The following is a 17,355-nucleotide window of genomic DNA, read 5'->3' on the forward strand; positions in this document are numbered from 1 at the left end:
CCCTCGAACAAGGAGCGAGATATTTCTACATCTTACTCATATAGAACAGTTGCTCAGTGTGGAAGCTTATCTGCATCAATATTTGATTCAGCAAATAACAGGAGACAATTGTATTCATTTTATCCAGCTTTTGAACAGCCCATAGCTTTTTTTCTTTGAGTTTAATCGGATCAAGTCCTCATACTTCCTCTTACTTAGGCCTTGACAAAGCCCAGGACATAGTGCAGCAAATGACTATGCAAACCTTGATGCAGCTTGAAGGCTGGTCATGAAAGTAGCTTCAATAGCAGTGGACTCAGGAGTTTGGATATCAAAACCTCCTGCATAAGTTTCCATGAGGGTCCCAAAGTAAATTTTCTCAGGCTTCGCAAAAAGTTTCTGGTCTTACTAAATGGCGAATGTGAGCGTAGCTTCCTCGGAGGCTGTGGTGAGGGCAAGCTGATGAAGAAGGGTATGTATGAACAGTTGAGACTCAAGGGCATGAGTTTATGAGAGCAAGCTTTAACATGTGAGGATTTTCGCCTGAATGAGCACCCACAGTATAGCCATTGACCAGTCTCAGTAGGACTGGTTGACTACTCGTAGAACTACGAGACAAGAATTTCTTGCTCGCTATTCGTTGGGCGCATCTGAAGAGCAGTCGATCCATAAGCTTCCTGGAAGTCTGACGATACAACAGAGAGGGGGAGGCACCCCCTATCATGATCAATGAATAAGTGTTCAGTTTCGAAGAGGACCAAGTACTAAAAAGAACTACCTATCGAAACAACTCTACTTTCTCAGTACGTATCGACTTTCTAGGTATGTACTTTTGCTCTGAGTGTTGTGTTAGGTACGTTCCAAGTACGTATCGTTCTTCTTGGTAGATCCCTTTTTTGAGTGGTATGTCATCCTTGCATGACCATGAAGATTGCAATTGCTGACAACTCCGACTGATTGTTCCTACATCAATAACCAGATGCATGTATCATAGGTACACGTGGATTCCATGAGTGCCAGCAATCACGGTTCCCAAAACGTACAAATTCGCAATCTGCTTAGACTGTAGCAGCATGTGTATTCTAGGTGTGTGGTTCAGGTCTGACACGGGAAGAGAGCAAGTGAATTCGCGTATGCTCAAACCCCAGGTGTATGTTGACATCGAAGTGAGCATGTGCAAACAGGTGAGTAGTCATGTTCAGAAGTGAATCCTCAAAGTCCAAGGAATAAGCACTAAAGGAGTGTCCGCGCAAGCAAGAAAATGGCAAAGTCTGATGACTGTGCGCTAACAGTAGTGCAAGCAAGTGAATGATAAACATCTTAAGAAATTTAAGTCCAGATGAAGGTATTGAGTGAACACGTGATGTCTCTCATAGATTTGGAAGATTTTTTCCATCAACAACCTGAAGTGAGTGGAGTCAAAATGTGTGTAGATTCAGTGCTCCGTTTTCCTCGCTGGAATAGAGACTGCATTCGGGATGAAGTAAGCAGGAGTAGTACATACCGATATTTCTTCCCAAGGGACAAGACTTAGCATGAATATTCTTCTAAAAAAAAAAAAAAAGAGAGAGAGAGAGAGAGATGGTAGGAGTAAAACAATACCATACCTATCGATCAGTCTCCTAAACTTCTCAGGGAAGAAGACGGTAGAGGAGAAGGGAAAACTTGAAGTTCACCTTCCACAGGTCATTTCGGCAGCGCTACTTCTCCCAGAATGGTTAGACACTGACGAGAAGGGCACTGCCCTTCTTCACTCTGCATCTGTAAAAAGTTCTTCCTCTGACACAGTGTCTAAGGAAAGTCAGTTTTTTCATTAAAGTTGACATCGTCACCATAGCATGGGAAGAGACCGCAAACAGGAAAGCTGTCCAACTGGAAGGAAGTGGATTATCGGCAGATTGAATTGACAGCTGCAAAGCATAGGTCTTCTATAAAACCCTCACATACGATGATCTTACCAAAATCATTATCTATAAGAAAAGCAAAACAGCCACATAAAGACACCAGGAGTACATCTGAACTCTCCAGCAGCTGAAAAAGTGACTACTCAGTGTGCTGGCCACGGAGCAGTTCCAACCAAGATGAAAACATACTCCTGTTAAAGGACAAGGGTTTGTATTCGCAAAGGAATAAATAAGCTTAGCTAGGCATGCAATGTATGCTGCAAAGACCCTGAAATAATGCCTATAGTGCACCATAGGCCCAGCATCTTCAATAGATGACAAAAAAATAGTGATCCTTACCAATAGCACATGATCAGGTGAAAATACTATTGTATTTTTCTTTGAAGGAAGAAATTATTCAGTGCTCTGAGTTGAACATCTAGAATTTATCTTCACAAATTACAGAAGGAATGCAATAACCATTTCATTCATTACTACAAATCTGTAGTTATACAACCTTAGTACAGGTCGTCATCAACTTACAACTGGTCGCTTTTATGATCACTTTTTTCACCGTGATGATGTCGCAAGTCTATCGGTATGCTATTTTCCATCACACCTTAAGAAATTAATTATACTGTACTGTGTTGACATTCTTGCAATAAAAATGTTTCATGTCTAGTTCCAAGTTTTTAATCTTCATGAAAAATAGACTTAGTTATTTCCTCTCGATTTCGATTTAGCAAATAAAGTTGTTTAAAGGTAAAGAACATATAAAAGTATTCGATCTTCTTTCAGTAATATTTCTTTCCATTTGCTTTTACAATACAATATTTTTAAGAACCGATAGCAAAAAGTACAGTAAAGTTAGTTCATTATGAAAAACTGTTTAAACATAGCTACAGTATTCATAAAAGAGGAATATCACTAACTTTCTCAGGTTATCAACATGAATTGATAACCTGGAAACAATAACAGGGATTACAAATAAAAACATCATAAATATAAATACTGATTTTATTTACATCTCATTACAATTCTGGTTCCACACTATGAACAAATTATGGGGAATCAAAAATGTCTCACCAAGTGATTGGCATTATGGCAGTTACCTATTGGATGAATATCTTCTTGCCAAAAGATTAAATTAAAAACAACATAATTGGCTTTTCTTTCTACAACAAAAAGTACACTTATGACCCAGCTAGTGTAACCATCAACAAGGAACTAGAAAAATCTTAGTCTATATTATTTCCCTTCATGCCAGTGCCGACAGGTCCATGTCGTCGTTCCCAGATCAGCCGGTGTTTTTGTTTCATGTAAGCATCCTTCACGTTGCCATAGGCACCCAAATCACCATCTGCACAAGAAATACACGTCTAAGATCCCTTGTCCAACACAAAAAATTGTATAAACAAAAAATTTTACTTCCAGCCAAATTTTTCTTCAAATGCACATAATTCTATCTTTTCTATTATGTAATATTTAGAAAAGTCGGAGATGGTGGAGAAGGATTGGACTGGATTGGTGATAGGAAATTAACAGACCTAGAATACAATGATGATGCTGTCCTTAATAGCAGAACACCACAGGATTTGCTAAGTTTGCTTTCCAGAATGCATGAAATATCACATGAGGTTGGGCTCAAGAGAAATAGAAGAAAGACAAAGATGATGAGAACAGAGTATGCAATGGAAGATGAAATATTATTGGAAGGAGAAAGGATTACTGAGGTAGAATCATTTAAATATTTAGGAAGTATGATCTCCAATAGAATTAGTTTAGAGAAAGATTGAAAAAAGCAAATTACATATAAAACTTAGACTATACATCAGTTTAGTGAGATCAGTGCTACTATATGGACATGAGTCATGGTATGAAAATGAAACAATCTCCAATAGATTTAGTAAATTTGCGAAAAAAGCCCTCGGAAGGATATTGGGAGTTAAATAGCTGTGGCCTGATTGATAACGTCTCTGCCTGGTGTTTGCCAGTCGGGGGTTCGAGACCCGCTCAGACTCGTTAGTGCCATTAGTGTCTGCAACCTTACCATCCTTGTGAGCTAAGGTTGGGGGGTTTGGGGGAGCCTATAGGTCTATCTGTCGAGTCATCAGCAGCCATTGCCTGGCCCTCCCAGGTCCTAGCTTGGGTGGAGAGGAGGCTTGGGCGCTGATCATATAATATATGGTCAGTCTCTAGGGCATTGTCCTGATTGCTAGAGCAATGTCACTGTCCCTTGCCTCTGCCATTCATGAGCGACCTTTAAACCTTTAAACAGGATTAGAAATGAAACTATAGGAGAGATTACTCGAGTGCTGTATGTGGATGAAATCATGATGAGAGGTAGACAGAGATGGTTTGGGCATGCCCTTCACACTCCCCACGAGAGATTAGTTCACCAAACGTTCAGCTGGGCTCCACAAGGTACTAGATGCGTTGGGAGATCCAGGCCTACATGGCTGAGGACTATGAAGTGTGAAGTAGATGATAAATGTTAAAGTATTGAAATAAAAGATCAAGATAGTGACGACAGGCTAAACCTAACTGGAGCGCTTTGCATAAATAGGCATTAGAGATGATGTTGATGATATGTTTATTATTATTCCACCTTTAATAGGGGACTAAATATTTTTAATAATAGCTTTCAGTCAATTAACATAAGCAGTTGCATTCAGTTATGAATGAAATCAGGCGATAGATACATACCACTACACGAATCCTTAGGGTTTAGTAAAAAAAGGCCTGTCCCAAGGGCGGAACGTCAGCGGGGCAGCTTGGGAGCAGGTTCAAGGTTAATGATAGTGTCGAGAGAAGGCTTATTTCCAGTTCAAGGATTAAGCATGAAAGCTAAGCACACTATGGATGTTCCTTGCAAACCCAACAAAGCACCGAGGTGTAACATTACGTCGTCCCCAGGAGCATTAACAAAGGATGACTCCTCTCAAGGGAGGAGCTCTTCAGTTCCACTATGGGAAATAAGTGATTCCCAGCCTCGAAATTTGTCCAATTATCAAATTGGCACCTCTCTTCCGAAGAGACCGATGGAAGAAGGAATAGGCCTCACTGACTTCTTCGGCCTTAAGGATGAGCCCAAGGGGGTAGAGCCTTGCTTTTACTACTTCCTCCTCCCATCATACATCTGGTACTGGGAGGGTGACCACCCCCTACACTCCTTACAGGGGGATTACAAGTAGCAAACATGGCCCCCACATAAAGGCACAAAAAAATGAAGATCCACTTACCTGCTCGTATTTCCCCCACACTCTGGACAAGTCAGAAAGTCTGCCTTCAACAAAGACATGCATCCTCACGAGAGAGAGAGAGAGAGAGAGAGAGAGAGAGAGAGAGAGAGAGAGAGAGAGAGAGAGAGAGAGAGAGAGAGAGAGAGAGAGAGAGAGAGAGAGATCAGCCAAGTTAAAGCAGATGCTGATAGCACATCAGCATTCCTTGGCAGCAAGAATCCAAGTGTCTGATTAGTAAACCAGCAGAAAGGATAGGGCTAACTACGGGCTAGGCTACTGCCGACATTCGTTAGATTTTATCAGCGGAGTTCCAAATGAGCTTGAATCATATTAATAGATGAAGGTTTGTATTTGCATAGGAACAAATAAAAAAAAAAAAAGTTTTCAGTACTATTCAGGAACATAAACAGCGGTCTACCCTTGAAATTGAATACTCTGGTGGACTTACTAGTCCTTCCTTGATTAAAATAGATGGTCATGTCACTCACAAACTTTTCAAAGAAAAAACAAACCTCTCTGCTGATGCATTTGACAGTAAGCATAGCAAAGAGAAACTAAATATGCCTCATTCCTGTTTTCCTAGAGCTAAAATAAATAGTTTAACCGTTCACTACATATGCCTCATTCCTGTTTTCCTAAAACTATAATAAATAGTTTAACCGTTCGTTCCCACATAATTAGGACTCTTTTTACTATTTTTAATGTCTAAAATATCTGCCTGTAAAATATAAGGATTCATTTGTGGATAAAAATCGTCTGGTCCCTAGTTTGCAGTTTGATATTTGGAATGGCACTGGTGTTAGAAAACGCTCCTCAATATCACACAGAAATCCCTAGATTGAGGTTATCAAGTCTAAGCCCTAACAAAGCTAAGTATTCCTGTTCATAGATCTAGGTCATTAAATTGCCCCTATGCAAATCTTTTCAAGGCCAACAGGTCTTTAACAAATTGCAGCTAATTCATATTCTAGGTATCATTCCTGACAACAAATTCAAGTTTGCCACTCTGATTGCACAATTGCTAATTATGTACACTTTCTAGAATAATTTAAACTAATTTACTTATAGTATTCAATTCAAGAGACTTATGCAAAAAGGCTTCACATTAAAAAAGTAAAATAAGTATACAAAAGTACCCATTATCAAGCAGCTATGGATAGAAGTGTTAATGAATGTGCTATTATTAACAAGTAAAAAAAAAAAAAGCCTTACATTTAATGAACCAGTTCTCTGCAGCTTTTTCGTAGGCTTCTCGCAGTGGAGCACACTTTTCTTTGTGATTTGGGGCTTCATAGAAAGCGCAGTCCTCTTGGCGTTTACGCAAAATAGACAAAACTTCGTTGTCAACCTGCCTGTAGTAATTGAATGAATAAAAATAAATTAGAAGTAATTTGTATTTATACTATAGGGTAGTTATACAAACTGGATTCCTTTAAAATAGGGACAAGTCTTCAGTTTTAGTGATGACATATCCCCATTTTAAAGGACAAAGTTTGTAATGAATATGCACAAGAACTAAGAGTATCTTTACAACAATAATGTACTGTGTAACATACCATGCAATATGAACTGGAACCCTATACCAATAAAGGACACAAAATTGTTAAAACATTAAAAGATAAGATCTGAATTTCCCTCTATATAAGCTACAATACATTAGATAATTTCATGACAGGAATAATGAATTCATGAAGAAATGCTGACCATGATGAATAAACCTATCATTAAGACAATATTGTCAACAAATAGCCTATATGTGCGGCCTTACTGACTGTCTACAATACTATGACAATTCTCAAATACGTATATTTTTCTAAGAAATATGAGGCAAGGATAATGGGACACCGTATACAATACAAAACCTTAAAACATGAGAAAATAAGCACATTTCATTAGTGGTTGGTTATATCCTAGGCTGCAAACTAACTTATAAAGGCCTCGATGAAAAATTTCCGTTGCAAACCTATAAAAAAAGCTTTCTTGGAGCCAAAAGTTGTTTTATTACCTATCAAACAATTTACTTTTAATCTTACAACCAAAACATCATGAATGTCATAAGCTTGCTAAGTTATATTTAAATAATTGTGACTCGATAATCTTTAACTTAACAAATTACTGAGTATGCTTCTTCACCTGAAGGACCACCAATACTACTCTGTGATTACCACTGCTTTGGAAAGTCATGAGACTTGGGAGTCTATCCTCAAACACATGCAGAATAAAGGGATTTTGACGAAGGAAAAATCTATTTCTGGGGAGAGACCTGTGATGCCCGGTGAAAAGGGTCCTTCTTTACACTTTTCTAATATAAATCTTCCAAATATACTAGAGAAAGATAAAAGCATGGAATGCAGAGATTACAACCCTCGCGCGATCACCTTGTTGGTGTCGTGTATTTAACAAGGGCGTGTGAAAAACCACTATTCACAGGCTGTCTTCCATTTAGATAATCCCTTCATCAAAGGGGAGGGCCGTGACAGGCCCTAGAGAATACAGTTGGACTACCCCACCGACACCTACTACTCGCGCTATTACATTTGGTCAATACAGCTCCCTAACAATTTCTAAAAATTACTGCTGTACAAGTTCCACTTTCATTTTATTTTCTGCTATCATATTCATCGGTGAATGATTTGGAAAGATTAATGGAGATAAACGTATCATGTATCAAAATCAAGGGCATTACCAATGAAAAATAAAAAACTAATGGTTTTTAATCCATGGAGAAAAATTAAGACTGCTACCAACATGAGAAAGAAATATTTTGTACAGTACATCAATTGTTTTCTCTTCTTACGACATTGGTGTTTAGGTTAACACAATTAAAACAATTTCTTTCTTTAATGGGCCTAAGATATCATACATAGTAAGTACCATACTCATCCATGGTAATCCTTTGCTTGGATAACATAAGAGTTGTTTTTCAGATTAACATTTTCACAACTAGCACCAATACAACCAATTACCTTTCCAAGAACAATATTCCTTCTTGTTAACCCTTTTACCCCCAGGCCTTTTGGAAATTTCCAACCCTTAACCCCGAAGGGTTATTTTTTTCACGAACATTTTGCAGTATATTTTTTTTAAATTGCTCTAACAGCCTTAATTTTCGTCATAGAGAGGTCAGGTTGGTCTCATTCTCTTGGAAAATGCCTGAAGTTTCTCAAAGAATTATTAAAAATATGCAAAAAAAAATTTTAAATAGCCTTTTTTTTGCAAGAACGTACCGGTACGTCCATGGGGGTAAAGGGATGAGTTTTGTGAAACGTACCAGTACGTCCTTTGGGGGTAAAAGGGTTAATAAATGGCATTTTATTGGATTCTGTTTAACCTTTACATAAGGAATCTCTTTAGAAGTAAGGATCACTACCATGTAGCTTTATAGCACGTTTAGCATATGCAATAGGAGGTACCACGTGTCAATAGCTTTTTATACTAACCATAGTAATCAGATAATAGGTCCACTTCAGTACGAGTGAATAAACGTGCATGGACTGCGACTAGGATCATGGAGACCATTCGGAGATGCAATTTTATTACAGTATGTGAAAATGTTATATCTGACCAGTGTCTTAATATTCAACTCCTCTCCTAGGTGCTAATAACAACACTGTCATATATATCTTACTACAGGCCCAATTTTTTTTAAAAATACGGAATTCGCCATAATACAGAACTGTACTGCATACACTGAATAATTTATAATGCTAATAGCATCATATGTAACAACAAAACTTGAACTAAATAAACTTACTTGTCTCGCTTGAACTGTTCGTTTGCTTCAACGTAGCAGACAATGTCATCAGTATAACACTCGTCTATTGTAGGGACACGCCGATACTGACGGTGATACCAGGGATATACTGGACGATTCCTATCAACAATGTTTTCTGAAAATAGATTTACAATAGAAATCGATAAATCTAAAGTGAATCTATAACATGTTTTCAATCAGAAACTAGCAGAAAAATTATCAATAAAAGATTTCTTGATCAAACAAGAGTTTAAATAGGAATATTAATTTCTCTTGTACAAAAAGGATAGTTACTTGTGCTGCATATACTATGATGCATAATCGGATGTTTTCCAATAAACATTTTAACCATTACAAAAATCCACTGAACATGCTACAGGAATACAGCAGTCAAAGTAGATGTATGCTTTGCCTTAGGAAAGTTATGTAGACATGTGGACACCATTCATTTTACATAAACTACTGTCACAACTATAAATGTTCACTTTTGTATTTTGAATTTGGTAAGATTAACCCAGTTTAAAGAGATAAACTAATGAAGTACTTTTGGGAGGTTAATTTGCTATGTCATCTCCAAGGACTTTCCTGCCAATGGCTACAACAGCGATTCCAATATGACATAAATACCAAAGAAATATTTTCTTCCCAGCTCTAGGGACAGTATATCAACGTGCAAAGCACAAACTCTGTGAGTTATAAGACCTTTGAGTTAAGGCTACAAAGTTGATAGTTTGACCAAGACTTTTAAAGACAATCATATGTCATTTACAACTGAAGAAAAGATTGAGAGTACTCTATAGTATTGTACATGAAAGAAAATTGAAATTGTCATGGGAATCATAGAACCTTCCAGTCAGTAAATTTTAAATTAAGCTTAAGATTAAATGCAAGTTAAGGATATGTAGAAAACTAAGGCAAAATTCATTCCAGTAGTCATGGTATCTATAATAATTTTGCGGCATTGACTATTGTGTACTGTATATTGTATACTCTGCAAATACTGTACATACAGGTCACGTAAGGTGAACTATATATTTTTCTTAGTTTTCCTGTCGAGATATTACTGCTAGAGAGTTATAGGGTCCTTTGACTGGCCAGACAGTACTACATTGGATCTTTCTCTCTGGTTACGGTTCATTTTCCCTTTGCCTACACATAGACCGAATAGTCTGCCCTATTCTTTACATACTGTATTCTCCTTTGCCCTTCTTCTAAAACCGTATGTTTCATGAAATACCTACATCAACATATTTTCTACACTTGTTACTCAAGTATACTATGAGTCTTGACCCGTCTAATAACGATGTTATTTATTCGTTTATGCAATACCCCCTTGTATATTTCTCTTCGTTTCCATACCCCTTTCAACTGTTTTCTACCTTATTACAGCATTTCAATTTATTACCATTAAATAATATTTATTATTCTCTTCATTTCAACTTAATATTTTTCCTTCAAACCTGTTGATATTACCTTTTCATACACATCATTTTTCACATAAATACTTGCTCTGAATAAGTTTCCTATGAAAGTTCAATCCTGTTTACTTTGTAGACTCCGTTCTGTTTCCGTTGACCAATCACGTGCCCATACGTATGGAAAGTTTCCACATGGGGGTTAATATTTCCCCGCCCCCTTTCCTTATCTCTGCAAGTGCTTGCATCAGTCTCCTCCCAAGCCTTTTCCCCTGTAAAGCCTTTGTTCGTATTCTACTCCTTTCGTGTGCTATTATTGAACTTCCTATACAAACGTGTAATGGTTGTAGCTATCCGTACTTAGAAGCCGCAGGGAAGTTTCATGGGAATTACCATGGTATACCAGATGTAATTCGCCTCTACCCTATGCCACAACAACAATTGCCAGAAAACCCCGATGATCCCCAACCTTTGACGTTCCGATCATATATCATTTCCCCACCCAAAACCCTGGGTTCCCACTGGGGGTACCCCCTTATTGGCAGATATAGATATAATTACAGTATATATATTACATTATGTACCTATTACCGACAAAAATAAGTGTCATTTTTGCAGGAAAAGGGCGTTTTCTAATAGGGATAAGTTGGTTTATACTAGAAAAGTTTTCCCTGTCCATAACTATAATAAAACCACATAGCCTAGGTTTGTCATTATGGGTTAGGGGAAGGCCGTCACCATACATACCGAGTTTTTTATGGCTACTACATTACCCTATTCTAGTTCATTCAAACAACGCAAGTTCTACATAGAATTCTGAGCACAATATCAATTTTATAATAGTAAACACTAAGCTACAGAATAGTAATCGGTGCTTTTGGCTAGCGAGACTGCCGGCAACTTCTATCTCAATACAACTAAGTCTTCTGTTCATTAAAATAAAATTAAAAACCCTTTTTACCTCTGATCCATTTTGCGGGGCCCCCTAATGTGCCCAAGACAGCATCCGTAGCCTTCGTAAAGGTATTTTGAGGCCGACCTTCTTCAACCATTTCGTCACATAAACACTACGTCGAGGGCAATGGCGACGGCGAACAGCTGTTTTTACTGTGTACGACAGACATTAGGGATGGTAAATTCTTGTTTCTTTTCTCAATAGTTTTGTTTTGAATAAAGACAATCTCTAATTTAATCATTTTAAATATTATATAGTAATTTATTAATAATAATCAATAAAAATCTTATCAGCTATGGTATTTAATATTCGTTTTGGAGCCCCTCGGTTATTTAACCCTTATATCTAACATCTTGGATGATTCGGACATTATTATTATTATTATTATTATTATTATTATTATTATTATTATTATTATTATTATTATTATTATTATTATTTGCTAAGCTGCAACCCTAGTTGGAAAACAAAGCGCTATAAGTTGGAGGAAAAAGGATCCTGAAAAAAGAAATCAAGAAAAGAATTATGGAAAAAAATAGAAGAAACTATTGAAAAAAAAGTGATGAAAAAAATGAAGATTTATAGAAGGAAATGGCCCACAGCCTTACATCAGAGAAATACATCTGGACAAGGCAACCCTTGTAATGAAGACAAGATTAAATGTGCTCAATTGCAAAGCAAATTTCGGGAGAAAATATGCAAATAATTTGTATGACTTGTGCAAAAGATAAAGAAGATACCACTGAAAATTTATTTGCATACCCAAAATTAGGACAGTTAATGAAACTAGACATAAGTATTGGTACGTTGCAAAATCCTAGCAGAGATCTGGTTGCATTTATAAGCAGGGCAATGCACATGAAAGAAGAATTTAAGAAGTCATAAGGATTTAAACAGAAAGAAAAGAAATGAATCCAACATCGAAGTAAAAAATGTATTAGAATAGAGATATGATCAAAAGAAGAGGGAAGTGCAAGAAATGATAAAGAAGGAAATTACTAGATTTGAAAAAAAGGTAACAGAAGAAATAAAAATGGATAAAAATAAAAAACTCTGGGAGAATATTGATAGAATAAGGAACAGACAGAAAGCCCATGGCAAAGTTATACAACTTTATGGAGAACAAGGAAATAGGCTAAATAAGGAAGAAACAAAAGAGGAATTAATCAAGTACTGGAAAACTATATATTGTAAACATGAAAATAGAATAGACTCAGTTTGGAATGAAGAAAAACAGATAGAATATGAAAATGAAATAGCACATCAGGAAGATACAACAAGAATAGATGAATATAATATCCCGGACATACTTAGGGAACACTATGACCTTGTAATGGTGACAAAAGGAAAAATAAAACCAATGAAAAATCCAAAAATCACAACAGAAAAAGTAAAGAATTGCCTGGGAAAATTAAAGGCAAAAAAAGCGGCAGGACCAGATGGCCTAAAACCCGAACTATATAAGGCACTAGGAAAAAGCAAAATATGTCTTGAAACCTTACAGAAATGTTATCAAAATGAGTTGGACGAAAAAGAAAAACCAAATATGTGGAAGAAGTCAAGAACAAAGATGATTGAAAAGAAAAGAAGGCCAATGGCAAAAGACTTAAGACCCATAGCTCTATTAAATATTTCTTATAAAATATTCATGATGATGGTGAAAGAGGAAATAGAAAACCACATAAGAATGAATGAAGAAGACAATGAATGTCAAGCAGGATTTACAGGTGGAGGCAGGATAGAGGACAATATCTTTATATTACAGTATTGTGTGGAAGAGAGCTATAGTAACAAGAAACCTCTAATAGTAACTGCGATAGATTTTAGCAAAGCATTTGACTCGGTAAAAAGGGAGGTATTAATAGAAGTTTTAAAAGAATTTAAAATTAACACCAAAATCATAAGTGCAATTGCAAATATTTATCAAGGAGATACTACGGGCATTGACTTAGGAGAAGGTATAGAACAAGAAATGGAAGTTACAAGTGGAATTAAACAAGGTTGCACAGGATCAACTTCACTTTTTAAACTGATTACGTATATTATCATGAAGAAAATAGAAGAGGAAGGAAACGGTTTCAGAAATCAGTTAATAAAGATAGAATCATTATTTTTTGCAGATGATGCCTTAATAATTGCACAGGATATACATAATGCTAAGCGTAACATTCAGATATTAGTAGAAACTAGTAAAAAATGTGGGTTGGAAATTAATAAAGAGAAGAGTAATATTATGATTTACAATATGAAAGAAAAGCCAGATAACATAGAGGGAATCAAAGTAGTAGAAAGTTTGACATACTTAGGAATAAAGCTAGACAATAGTAGGAATATATTTAAAACTCAGAAAAGGGTAATGATAGAAAAGGCACAAAAATTAGCTAATCTAACATATTCAGTTATAGAGAAAAGTTGCAATAAAGTGATGATAGGAAAAACGTTCTGGAAAAGTATTGCTTTACCATCTGTTTTGTATGGAACAAATGTTATAAACCTAACAGAAACTGAAATAGAGAAACTACAAAGAATAGAGAATGGGGTATATAGGAAGATTTTAGGTGCCACTAAAAGCACAGCTAATACTGCTCTAAGAGGGGAGATAGGTGCATCTTCTATGAAAACAAGGGTGATGGATGGGAAGCTGCAGTACTTAAATCGTACCCTGAATGGAAAGAAAGAAATACTGAAAATAATTATCCAGGATATTCAAGAAAAAGAAGGAAGATGGTGGAAACAACCTGCAAAGTATTTGGAAGAATTAAGTTTAGGTATAAGACAAATAAGAAGAATGAACAAGGCAGAAATAAAAACGGAAACCAGAAAGTGGGATACTGAAAAGTGGAAAGAAGAAATAGAAAGTAAAGTGAGCCTAGAAATATATAGAACGTGGAAGAAAGAAATTAAAGAAGAGTTAATTTATGACAATACATTTGCTTCAGTGATATTTTTTAGAGCAAGAACTAATACGTTAAAACTAAATATTGTAAATAGACACAATGGAGGGAATGTAAACTGTAATTTTTGTGAAAATGAGGTGGAAGATTTGATACATTTTTTTGTTATTTTGCCAGGAATATAGAAAAGAAAGGAATAAAGTAATTGAGCTACAACAACCATACGAGGAAGACCCAAAGAAAATAGTAGGATTATTTTTATTTAGTGAAACAAATATAGAAAAGAAAAAAGAAGTATTAAACATAATGTGGAAGAAAAGACAAAACAGTACAAGAAGATAAGCGTTAGAGGCGCCGTTGTAAAGGCTATGCCTCACCCCGGAACCTGAACCTGAACCTGAGTCCAAACTGACCACAATAAGTTGCCAAAACTGATGATAGCAAGGTGTTATCATATCCAATTTCAAGGTAGAATGGGATAAAAATAAATAATTAGAATTTCACTATTAATTGTGTATGGTAAGGGTAAAATGAGCTTAATTACACTAATAAGAATAAGCTTAGAAGTTTTGTACCCATCTATAAGGCAATAAAGTGCCCGCAAACTTATTTTGCGGAGTGAGTAATTAGGAACCAGGAACAATGTTACTGCATTTAAACAAGAGTGATATATACACATATTTATATGTTGTGTGCCATAGGTATAGTATACATAAAATAACCTTCACGTCTGACTTCGTATTTTTGTCAAACCCTAGTTCACCTCTTCTGTCGACAGAATTATGCTAAACTGTCTTTATTCGGGGTTCTAAATTGGATTTATGTAACCTGGGAGAATTGGAGATGTTAATTCCTTAAGTTCCCTTAATAGATAAAAGGGGAAATAAGATGGAAGTATAAAGGAGACGAGGAATATTCACGACAAGAATAATTATTAGGGTATTTACGAAAATTATAATGGAAAAAAATTATCAGGATAAATACTCACCAGAACGACAGTCAGACAAGCCCTAGCCCCAACCGTGGTGCCCAAGCACACCAGTGGCCTCCCCAGTAAACAGCTTAAACTCACAGTGATGGATGTAAATGTTTCGAGAAATTAGATATGAAAGACTGTATTAAAGAGTTTTGAGGGAAAATTATATGGTGGAAAAAGGCCCTGACAGTGAAGAACATCAATGAAAAATGTATAGCTAATCCGCAGGATCAGCATGTAGCATTAAGATTGAAGGGAAACTAAGGCAAGAAACTATATTTGGACTCAAGCAATGCAGTATAGTGAGAGACAAAGGGAATAGAATCAGTAAAATAATATAACATTAGTAAAGAATACCGAAATTGAATCCCTAATATTTGTAGACGATATTATGTTCTTCACAGGGAAGAAAGGAGTAAAACTTCTTGAAGAAGTTCGCCATTAGTACCAACCACCCTTTCACCCCAAGATAAAAGGTGTGCTAATAATTACCAAAGGAAAACAAAAGAAAGAAGAGGAGATCATGGTTGTGGTGGCCGATGTGGTAACGTTCCTGACTGGTGAACGCCAGACTGGGCTTCGAGTCCCGCTCAAACGCGTTGGTTTCTCTGGTCGCTACTTCCTCACCATCCTTGTTAGCTAAGGATGGGGTGTTTGGAGGAGCCTATAGGTCTAGCTGCTGAGTTCTCAGCTACCATTGCTTGGCCCTCCTAGGTTCTAGCTTGGGTGGAGAGGGGGCTTGGGCGCTGATCATATGCATTTATGGTCAGTCTCTAGGGCATTGTCCCGCTCGATAGGGCAATGTCACTGTCCCTTGCCTCTGCTATTCATGAGCGGCCTTTAAGCCTTCAAAAGTGAAGAACAGGCCAGCAAGTATAGTTAAGTATTATGATTATCTGACAGAATAGCACACAGAGAAAGGAAACATGGAAGTAAGTATAAATAAGAAAAGCAAACGGTTCTCTATAAGGTTCGAGAAATACATGAATATGGAGACACGAGAAGTGTAGGAAAAAAGGCATTAGAAGTCAGAAAGTAAATATATAAAGCAGTGGTTGTTCCAATTTGCTAATGTAGAGACATATGACAATAAGAGATTAAGAATTAAACAAGTGGAAAGCCTTTAATACAAAATGATAAGAAAACGTATGTACAACCAACAAGAGCTCGTACTAGGGCATAATAGTAGAGACAGGAATACAGTCAGTGGGTTTTAGAATAGATTATGAGAAGATTATTCTGTTCTATATTATCATAAATTCTAGGGAAAACAGATTAATCAGGGAGATGACTGAAGATCAATTGCAAAGTCTATATGGAAAGTCCTGGATCAGCAGAAGTGAAGAGATTTGTAGTGAATATAGAACAAAATAGGAGGAATTATAGAGTTTGGGATAGGACCCTGAGAAAAGAAATTAAGAAAAGAATTATGGAAAAGATAGAGAAAACAATTGAAGAAAAGAAGGAAGGGATGAAAAAAATTGATTTATAGAATGAAATGGCCCACATCCATATGTTAGAGATATGGATATGCATAAGGCAATCCAAATAATGAAAGCAAGGCTAAACGTGCTCAAAATACATGCAAATTTAAATGAAAAATACAAAGGGGATGTTTATGACATATGCAAAGAAGAAGAGGACAATACAGGACATTCATTCTCAAGTACAAATTTAAGGAAATTAAGAGAACAGAATATAAGAGCGGATATATTGCACAATCCTTGCAGGAAGCTGATGGTCTTTTGATGGAATATTTAGGACAGACCATAAACCTAAAAAAAAAAAAAAAAGATATTAAAAATACCACGATATGCTTCCAGCACGGACAAAAGATTTAAAGGTTTAAAGGCCACTCATGAATGACAGAGGCAAGGGACAGTGACATTATCCTACCAAGCAGGACAATGCCCTAGAGACTGACCATATATACATATGATCAGTGCCCAAGCCCCTTCTCCACCCAAGCTAGGACTAAGGAGGGCCAGGCAATGGCTCCTGATGATTCAGCAGATAGATCTATAGGCTCCCCCAACGCATCCCCCCTCCCTAGCTCACAAGAATAGTGAGAGTGCAGCGACTAAATGAACTAACGAGTTTAAGCAGGACTCGAACCCTAGCCAGGCGTTCATCAGTCAGGGACGTTACCACATCGGCCTTCACAACCCCCCAAAAATGTATTGCATCAACTTATTCTAAGATCGAAAGTGATAAGATTAAAACTTAAGATTTTTCAAGATTGTCGTTTCTGGTTACA

At 36.6% G+C, this 17,355-nt stretch overlaps 1 protein-coding gene across 1 annotated transcript; it reads right to left on the reverse strand.

The window, feature by feature from the left end:
* Positions 1 to 2,865: 2,865 nt before the first annotated feature.
* On the reverse strand, positions 2,866 to 11,382 carry LOC137614368 (NADH dehydrogenase [ubiquinone] 1 beta subcomplex subunit 10-like). The gene is made up of 4 exons (XM_068344158.1): positions 11,235 to 11,382; positions 8,859 to 8,994; positions 6,317 to 6,456; positions 2,866 to 3,222 (listed from the first exon to the last, which is right to left on the reverse strand). Exons 1-4 carry the CDS (start codon positions 11,323 to 11,325, stop codon positions 3,101 to 3,103), a joined length of 489 nt encoding a protein of 162 aa, XP_068200259.1. The 5' UTR covers positions 11,326 to 11,382; the 3' UTR covers positions 2,866 to 3,100.
* Between the last annotated feature and the right edge of the window lie 5,973 nt (positions 11,383 to 17,355).

Source organism: Palaemon carinicauda, chromosome 20, assembly GCF_036898095.1.
Source record: "Palaemon carinicauda isolate YSFRI2023 chromosome 20, ASM3689809v2, whole genome shotgun sequence".
Taxonomy (NCBI): Eukaryota; Metazoa; Arthropoda; class Malacostraca; order Decapoda; family Palaemonidae; genus Palaemon; species Palaemon carinicauda.

Coding starts and splice junctions, on each gene's coding strand:
- LOC137614368 (XM_068344158.1), bottom strand. CDS start 11,325: ATGGTTGAAGAAGGTCGGCCTCAAAATACCTTTACGAAGGCTACGGAT. Junction 8,995..11,234: donor CCCCGCAAAATGGATCAGAG/GTAAAAAGGGTT, acceptor ATCTATTTTCAG/AAAACATTGTTGATAGGAAT. Junction 6,457..8,858: donor GAACAGTTCAAGCGAGACAA/GTAAGTTTATTT, acceptor CAATTACTACAG/GCAGGTTGACAACGAAGTTT.